The following is a 10,095-nucleotide window of genomic DNA, read 5'->3' on the forward strand; positions in this document are numbered from 1 at the left end:
TCTTATCTCCATTCCAGGGAGTAAAGATTATGTAGCTTAAGCGTGATTGTTTGTAGTTAAAGTGATTAACTACCCGCCTGGCACTTAGTTAAGGGGTTGTATCCCCTCCCTAACCTCAGGGAAAAATCCCCACCAGGGGAAACAACCTTTCTCGGAGAGGTGACCTTGGTTAAAACACATGGTGCTAAGGAGAGCAAACATATTAAGAACAATATGCTATATATGCCAGGTCCCTTGAAACATGCTGTGCAGATGTTTCTTTCCCGCAGCGACTGTGTCAAGCAGCAAGGATGGAGCGGCTTCCGGCACCCGATCAGGGGAAGGCATCGTCCACTGGTCGCCGCCGCCCTCCTTCTCCCCTCCGATTGCCACCGCTGGTCATTGCCACCCCCCTGATTGCTGTCCCCTCCATCTGCCCACTGGCATGTGCCTTGGCTGGCCTGGTGCCACCTGCTCGCCAGCCCCAACCCCTGCTGACTGGTCGTTCTGCTGTTTGATCGATTTGCATATTACACTTTTATTATATAAGATGCTATCAAATATACCTGATAAGCCTTTATCAGTAATAGTAGGGCAATGAAGAACCTCTGTTCCTTTGATTTCTCTGTGCCAGAATATCTCATGATCCTATGTTCTTCAATGCATTGAAACTGAATTTTCTCTCAATTCTTCTCCTAAATTTATACTTAGAAAATTACTCTTTCCAATTTTCTAATTCTAGTAGATGCCCATTTTTTTTAGAAAAATATCTAGTCATAAGTAAATTTTTTAAGTTGATAATAAAATTATTACTTTTCAGACTTGCATGTTTCAACTCCATTTTATTTTTTTAATTAGCAAAAAATTGATTTATCAGAGATAATAAAGATCAGAGCATAAATAAATGACATAGAGACCAAAAAAAAAAAAAATACAAAAGGTCAGTGAAACCAAGAGCTGGTTCTTTGAAAGGATAAACAAGATTGATAAACCTCTAGTCAGGATCACCAAGAAGCAAAGAGAGAGGACCCAAATAAACAAAATCAGAAATGAAAGAGATGAAATAACAACAGACCCCACAGAAATATAAAGGATTATAAAAAAAATACTATGAACTCTATTCCAACAAACTAGGCAACCTAGAGGAAATGGACATATTCCTAGAAATGTACAACCTTCCAAAACTCAATCAGGAAGAATCTAAAAATCTCAATAGGCCGATAACTATTGAGCAGTGGTCGCCAACCTTTCGGACCTGACAGACCACCAGTGGTTCATGGACCACAAGTTGGCGACTACTGCTGTGAAGAAAATTGAAGCAGTCATCAAAAAGCTTCCAGCAAACAAAAGTCCAGGGCCAGACAGCTTCACAGGGGAGTTCTACCAAACATTCAAAGAAGAACTAAAACCTATCTTCCTCAGACTATTGCAAAAAATTCCAAGAGGAAGGAACACTTCCAAGCTCATTCTATGAAGCCAGCATTACCCTCATACCAAAACCAGATAAAGACAGCACAAAAAAAAAAAAAAAAAAAAATTAAAGGCCAAAATCAGCCATGAAGCCAAAATCCTCAACAAAATTCTAGCAAATTGGATCCAGCATTACATCAGATATCTCATACACCATGACCAAGTAGGATTTATCCCAGGGATGCAAGGATGATACAATATCCACAAATCAATAAACGTGATACATCACATAAACAAACTGAGAGATACAAATAACATAGTTATATCAATTGATGCAGAAAAAACATTTGACAAAATTCAACATGCTTTCTTAATAAAAAAAACCCTGTACAAAGTGGGAATAGAGGGAATCATACCTCAACATAATAAAAGCCCTATATGACAAACCTACAGCCAACATCATACTCAGTGGGCAAAAACTAAAACCATTTCACTTAACACATTGCAGACCAGTAGTTTTATTGCTAGCTTTACTCAGTGGCCAGATAAGTTTCTCTTGAACGAGTACAAAAAACGTTCTACATAAATGTTAAAGGCACGCTTTAAAATTAAATACCCATTGCATTTTGGAGTTATTACATATTCTTATAAGCTAATATCTTTTTAAAGTATGATACTTTGTAAAACACTGTGTAATACGTAGTGAGAATTCTCGTGATCCGTCTGCAATCTGCTAAGAACAGTAACAAGACAGGGATGCCCGCTTTCATCACTCCTGTCCAACATAGTACTGGAAGTGCTAGCCATAGTGATTAGACAAGAAGAAGAAATAAAAGGTATCCAAATTAGAAAAGAAGAAGTAAAACTCATTATTCGCAGATGACATGATACTGTACATAAAAAACCCTGAAGACTCCATCAAAAAATTATTAGGCTTAACAAAGGAATTTGGCAATGTAGCAGGATACAAAATTAATGCCCAGAAATCTATGGCATTTTTATACACCAATAGTGAACTTACAGAAAGAGAGATTAAAGCAACAATCCCATTTACCATTGCACCAAAAAATTAAGATCTAGGAATAAACTGAGGAGGTAAGAGACCTCTACTCGGAATACTACAGGACACTGAAAAAAGAGATCGAGGAAGACGTAAACAGTTGGAAGAACATACCATGTTCATGGAATGGTAGAATCAACATATTTAAAATGTACTCATTACCCAAAGCAGTCTAAACATTCAGTGCACTCCCCATTAAAATACCAGTGACATATTTCACAGACCTAGAACGAACTCTCCAAAAATTCATCTGGAATAAAAAAAGACCCCAAATAGCAGCAATCCTGAGAAGAACAAAGTAGGAGGGATCTCAATACCAGATATCAAGCTATATTACAAAGCCACTCTTCTCAAAACTGCCTGGCACTGGCACAATAACAGACATATAGACCAATGGAATAGCATAGAGAACCCATAAATCAACCCAAACCAGTGTGCTCAATTAATATTTGACAAAGGAGGCAAGAACATACAATGGAGTCAAGACAGTCTCTTCAATAAATGGTGTTGGGAAAGTTGGACAGATACATGCAAAAAAATGAAACTAGACCACCAACTTACACCATACACAAAAATAAACTCAAAATGGATAAAGGACTTAAACATAAGACGGGAAACCATAAAAGTCTTAAAGAGTAATCCATAGGCAGCAAAATTGCAGACATATGTTGTAGCAGTATCTTCACTGATACAGCTCCTAGGTCAATGGAAACTAAAGAGAAAATAAACAAATGGGACTACTTCAAAATACAAAGCTACACAGCAAAAGAAACCATCAACAAAACAACAAGAAAACCCACTGAATGGGAGAACATATTTGCCAATGTTATCACCGATAAGGGTTTAATCTCCAACATTTACAGGAAACTCATACAACTTAACAAAAGGAAGATAACCCAATCAAGAAATGGGCAATGGACCTAAATAGATACTTTTCAAAAGAGGACATTCAGAAAGCCAAGAGACATATGAAAACATGCTCAAAGTCACTAATCATCTGAGAGATGCAAATCAAAACAATGAGGTATCATCTCACACCTGTCAGAATGGCTATCATCAACAAATCAACAAATGACAAGTGCTGGCGAGGATGCATAGAAAAAGGAACCCTCGTGCACTGCTGGTGGGAATGTAGACTGGTGCAGCCACTGTGGATAACAGTATGAAGTTTCCTCAAAAAGTTAAAAATGGAACTCCCATTTGACCCAGTGATCCACTTCTAGGAATATATCCCAAGGAACTAATCACACCAATCAGAAAGGATATATGTACCCCTATGTTCATAGCATGATTTACAATAGGTAAGCTTTGAAAATAGCTAAGTGCCTGTCAGCAGATGAGTGGATTAAAAACTGGTACATCAACACAATGGAATACTACGCTGCTGTAATTAGGAAGGAACTCCTACCATTTGCAACAGCATGGATGGACCTGGAGAGCATTACGCTAAGTGAAATAAGTCAGAGGAAGATAAATATCACATGATTGTACTCATTTGTGGAATATAATGAACAACATAAACTGATGAAGAAAAACAGATCCAGAGACAGAGAAGCATCGATCAGACCATCAAACCTCGAGGGAAGGCAGAGGAGGGTGGGCTGAAGGGGGAGAGATCAACCAAAGGACTTGTATGCATGCATATAAGCATAACTAATGGACACAGACACTATTGGGTATTGAGGTCCAGCCCCAGCACGTCCAGGGGTTCCCAAAGGTGTGGACGGAGTCAGCGAAGAAGGAATGACACGGAGACTGTGTTCAGTTGATCAGCAGCGTAGCCAGGTTCTCTAGTCACGTTCTCCAGCCAGGTTCTGTCTTTATTCTCCTGTTACATCTGTATTTATATCATTTGATTTTAATCCTATCCATTCTATTCCAAAGGTTAGGGCATTTGTTATATCCATTCCAAGGTCACTACTCTATTGTTCTGTTAAGCTACAAGGAAGTAACTGAAGAGATTATCCTAAGTAAAGTTTATGTAACTTAAGCGTGATTGTTCATAGTTGAAGTGATTAACTACCCGCCTGGCACTTAGTTAAGGGATTTTACTGATTTATTCTCTTCCTTAGTCCTATTAATCCCTAATTCCAGGGAAAAAATCCCCACCTGGGGAAACAACCTTTCTCGGAGTGGTGACCTTGGTTAAAACACATAGCGCTAAGTAGGTGAGCAAACATATTAAGAACAGTATGCCGTATACGTCAGGTCCCTTGAGACATATGCTGTGCAGATGTTTCTTCCCTGCAGCGACTGTGTCAAGCATCAAGGATGGACCGGCAATTGGGGGTGAGGGCATGAGCAGGATTGGGGGGTGGGTAATGGGAGGATAAGGACACATGTGTAATAACCTAGTCAATAAAGAAAAAACAAAAAAATTGACTTATCTTTAGTTCATCCTATATAATAAAAGCATAATATGCAAATTGACCGAACATCAGATTGACCAGTTGGCGAGGGGTGGGGCCTGCAAACAGGCAGCACCAGGCCAGCCAAGTTGCGTGCCAGCGGGCAGAGAGAGGGGACATCGATTGGGGGGTGGTGTGGTGGCAGCGACCAGTGGTGGCGACCGGGTGATTGGCGGGGCAGGGTGGGGCCGGTCACTCACTGGCCAGCGTTGTCCACTGATGGGCTCACCTGGTGGCCTCCCCCAGAAGGAGGCCTCTGGTGGTGGCAGTGGCTGGGCGATGGAGGTCAGGGCCCGCTTCTTGCCAGTACCCGATCAGCCCGCCAGTCGCCTCCCACAGAGGGAGGCAAGACTGTTGTTAAGTCCCACTTCCTGTGGGGATCGGGACCAAGCGGTCAGTCGGACATCTCCTGAGGGCTCCCGGACTGCGAGGGGGTGCAGCCCGGGCTGAGGGACCTCCCCACCCCGACCCGAGTGCATGTATGTTCATGCACTGGGCCTCTAGTATGTTTATAATGTTTAAAATTACATTTTCTGAACATTAATAACTATACTAATTTAATATATACTTTTTAACAGCATTCAACTATGACATCAACATTGAGGAGATTGGGTGAAGACATATTCAAAGGAGTAGTAAATAAGGGAATTCAGGATAATTCTTTGGAACATTCTATGGAGAATAAACCAAAGACAGCTGCTTTCTTTAGGAGTTCCAATTTGCCATTGAGATTTTTGTCAACTTTAATTGTTCTCAAAACAGTCACTCAAGGTAAGCTTTCAGATATATTTATGGTATAATTTTTCATAAATAACTAGAAGAGAATACTGTATAATGAAGCAATTCTTACTTAGTCAAATATGGTTTACATTTTCAGAATGAGATTTTAAATTGTTTTATAATGGTAGCACATTATAAAAATTACTTTTGTTTCCTGAATTTGAGACAATAGGGGCATCAGTTAGATTGTTGCCCCCTCTCAGAAGCCTATGTTGATTCTCTTAGATCATGTTCCATAACAACCTTTGTTCATTATCACTGCATTTACCATGTAGTATTGGAATTGCTAGTTAATTTCCACTAGAGCAGATGTTGGCAAACTATAACCCATGGGCCAAATCTGACCCACCACCGGTTTTGTAAATAAAGTTTTATTTAAACACATCCATGCTTATTTGTTACCTATTGTCTATGACTATTTTTGCCTCATGACAACAGAGACTAAATAGTTCTCTAAAGCCTATGTTATTATTATGTGGTCCTTTACAGAAAAAGTTGGTTAATTCCTGTACTAGTTTATAAATTTTCTGAGGAAAAACTAAAGAGCCTTTTAACAATGAACCATGAAAAAAATTTTAAAAATGGAGAAAACTATTAATTCATGGTTGCTCTACATAAATTAAGGATATTTGAAGAAACTGGCTAAGAAATCCTTTATAAAAAAGCCTAATATGCTGTCCAGTCGTCCTTTCAACCAATCAAAGCATAATGTGCTAATGATATACTAAGGCTGCTCAACCACTTGCTATGACATGCACTGACCACCAAGGGGCAGATAGTGGACTAGTTGACCAGTCGCTATGATGTGCACTGATCACCAACGGGCAGACGCTCTGACCGGTAGGCTTGCTGCTGGTGTCCAGCCGATCGGGACCGAACGAGATGGCTGGACATGCCCTGTAGCCCTCCATGGTCCCTCCCTGGCTGGCCAACCTCCCGTGGCTCTCCCTGGCCCCGATCGTGCACTGGTGGGGTCCCTTGGCCTGGCCTGCGCCCTCTCACCATCCGGGACCCCTTGGGGGATGTCAGAGAGCCAGTTTCAGCCCAATCCCGTAGACCAGGCCAAGAGACCCCACTGGTGCACAAATTCGTGCACCGGGCCTCTAGTTTAATATAATGTGCTATGGTCTGAATGTTTTTCCCCTCCCCCAATTCATATGGTAAATCCTACCTCCCAGAGACAATGTTATTAAGAGAGGCCTTTGGGAAGTGCTTAGGTCACAAAAATAGAGTTCTAATAACAATGATTAGTGGCTTTATAAAAGAGACTCCACAGATATCCCTAGCCCCTCATACCATGTGAGGACACAGCAAGAAGGCGTAAGGTATGGCCTTAGCATATCATTAGCACATTATGCTTTGATTGGTTGAACGGACGACCAGACAGCATATTAGGAGGAGGATCTTTACCTAAATATGACCATGTTGGTGCCTTTGTTTTGGACTTCCCAGCCTCCAGAACTGTGAACAATACATTTCTGTTGTTTATAAGCTACCCAGTCTCTGGTATTTTGTTATAATTGCTGGAATGGACCAAGCCATAATTTGTGTTTCAGAAATTGAGTTCCAAAGGAAATTCACAAAAATTTTTTGACTTTCAGTACTATGTTAACATAAAAACATTCAAACATGTTAAGAATTTTTGTGAGTTTATTTGAGCCAAACTGTCAACAATTGCCCGGAAGCAGAATCTCAAGGGATTGGGATAATGCTCCAGAGAATGGTGGTTTTTCACCTTAATTTATACATTGCAATCAAAGTAGGAGATGTAGGTGGGTTACATGAAATCCATTAGTGATAAATTAGAGAGGCAGGAGAAAGCAAAGCATGGAAACCTCTGGGATTGGATAGACAGTAAAATGATAGACACATTACTTAGGTGGGTACAGGATAGTTTACAGTCAACAATTAATATGATAACAATAACAATGAATTTGTGGTATCTGTCCTTTCAACCAGGACATTTGGTTGTGCCCTGAGGGGTCTGGAAAAAAGGGAAGTTACAAGTTACCCTGACATTTCAATGATATGTTATCATAAATGAAAAAAGACAATAAGCTCAGTAAAGGTAAAGGTTGACTTTGTCAGGGAAGATCCCGGCCTAGGAGGTGACTACCTACCATAACTGCTTTTAGTTAAAGTTTAATTTCAGACCATCCTTTGTGGTTACTTTAAGTCTTTGAGTTTGCAAGACAGCCATGCAAGCCTTCCCTGAGCCTGTCAGGTTAGCATGTGGCCTCTTTCGTACCACAAAAACAAATTAAAACAACAACACTGGGGCACAGGCTTGCCTTAGCAGATCTATCTATATAAAACCCTAATATGCAAATAGACCGAACGGGCAGAATGACCAGTCGCTATGATGTGCACTGACCACCAGGGAGCAGACACTCAATGCAGGAGCTGCCCCCAGCCCACAGGAGGCGGTGGCAGTGGTGGTGGTGGGGGGGGGGGGGCAGGACTGGTGAGTGGGCGGTGTCAGACCAAGGCAGGTGCGACCAGTTGCCCCAATCACTCCGCCAGTTGCCCCACAGATTGGCCCTGATTGCTAGCCAGGCCTAGGGACCATACTGTGCATGAATTTTTTGCACCGGGCCTCTAGTTTTAAAATAATTGTGATATGTAATAATAAAAAATGAGTAATGTTGATTTAAAACATGAAATAAGACAATTGGATTAATAAATCCAGAAATGACACAAAATTGGCACCATATATGTGTGTGTGTGTGTGTGTGTGTATTTTAATGAGTTTGATTGTTTTTTTGTGTTTTTTAAGATTTTTATGGATTTTTAGAGACCAAGGAAGGGAGAGGGAGAGAGAGAAACATTAATCAGCTACACACCCTTTACTGGGGAACAAGCCCACAACCTGGGCATGTGTCCTGACTAGGAATTGAACCAGCAACCTTTATGTGCACAGGATGATGCCCAACCAACTGAGCCACACTGACCAGGGAGAGTTTGATTGCTAATACTTGTCCAAGACATTAAAAAAAAAATTATGCCCCTGACCAGAAACGAATCAGAATTGACCCTTCAATCCACAGGCTGACACTTTATCCACTGAGCCAAACTAGCTAGGGCCAAGACACTATTTATTTATTTATTTATTTATTTATTTATTTATTTATTGAACATATTTTTATTTATTTCAGAAAGGAAGGGAGAAGGAGAGAGAGAGAGAAACATCAATGATGAGAGAGAAATTGGCTGCTTCCTGAATGCCCCCACCGGGAATTGAGCCCATAACCTAGACATATGCCCTGACCAGGAATTGAACCGTAACCTCTGGTTCATAGCTTGATGCTCAACCACTGGGCCACACCAATTCGATCTAATAATATAGAAAGAATCATAGGACACAGTCCCTGCTCTCGATGATATTAGTATCTGGTGGGTAAGTAGACTCTAAATATTTCATTCTGCTTCATTTTATAATTAACTAGAGGCCCGGTGCACAAATTCATGCACCGGTGGGGTCCAGCCAGCTTGCCCTGATCGGGGCTGATTGGCCTGGGCCAACTGGGGGGAGGGAATGTGGGAGGTTGGCAGGCTGGCTGGGGAGAGTGGCCACAGGCAGTGGGCCAGCCATCCCCACCCTGATCGGGGCGGGGCTGGCTTCGGGAAGGTCCCAGGGTGGTTGGTGGGCTGGCCCCACCCCCTGGTCAAACTCCCAGTTGAGGGGACAATTTGCATATTAGCCTTTTATTATATATGATGACACTAGATCAGGGGTGGGCAAACTTTTTGACTCGAGGGCCACAATGGGTTCTTAAACTGGACTGGAGGGCCGGAACAAAAGCATGGATGGAGTGTTTGTGTGAACTAATATAAATTCAAAGTAAACATCATTACATAAAAGGGTACGGTCTTTTTTTTTTTTTAGTTTTATTCATTTCAAACGGGCCGGATCCGGCCCGCGGGCCGTAGTTTGCCCACGGCTGCACTAGATGTTTAAATAGTGTGCTGGTTAAAGAGAAATATGTTACTTTTGGTGGTATAAGATGGGATCAGGAGAGGATTTAGTATAAGGAGTCAGCATTGGAGTTGAAACCATGTAGGGTACGTAGGATTTCATAGGCACAAAGTAAAGAGAAAAGTCATTCCTGAGCAAACAGTATGAACAAATGCTGGGAACTGTAAGAGGTTGACATGCAAGAAAATGAGTTGTCAAATATGAAAACAGTAGAGGCCCGGTGCACAAAAATTTGTGCACTCGGGGCGGGGGGAGGTCCCTCGGTCCGGCCTGTGCCCATTTGCAGTCCAGGACCCCTTGGGGGATGTCCATCTGTCGACTTAGGCCCCCTCCCCAGGGGATCAGGCCTAAGCTTGCAGTCACATTCTTCTGGCAGCCAGGGAGCCCTCGGGGGATGTCCGACTAAAGGCTTAGGCCCCCAAGGGATTGGGTCTAAACTGTTAGCTGGACATTCTTAGTGCTGCCATGGAGGTGGGAGAGGC

At 41.8% G+C, this 10,095-nt stretch overlaps 1 protein-coding gene across 7 annotated transcripts in view; it reads left to right on the forward strand.

The window, feature by feature from the left end:
- CCDC138 (coiled-coil domain containing 138) overlaps positions 1-10,095 on the forward strand; it is a 246,151-nt gene that overhangs the window by 152,985 nt on the left and 83,071 nt on the right. For all 7 annotated transcript variants that reach the window (XM_014532105.1, XM_014532108.1, XM_014532106.1 and 4 more), the window contains one exon: positions 5,436-5,628. In XM_014532105.1, the coding sequence (XP_014387591.1) occupies positions 5,436-5,628 (193 nt within the window). The remainder of the gene's footprint in view (positions 1-5,435; positions 5,629-10,095) is intronic.

This window comes from Myotis brandtii, unplaced genomic scaffold (genome assembly GCF_000412655.1).
Source record: "Myotis brandtii unplaced genomic scaffold, ASM41265v1 scaffold842, whole genome shotgun sequence".
Lineage (NCBI taxonomy): Eukaryota > Metazoa > Chordata > Mammalia > Chiroptera > Vespertilionidae > Myotis > Myotis brandtii.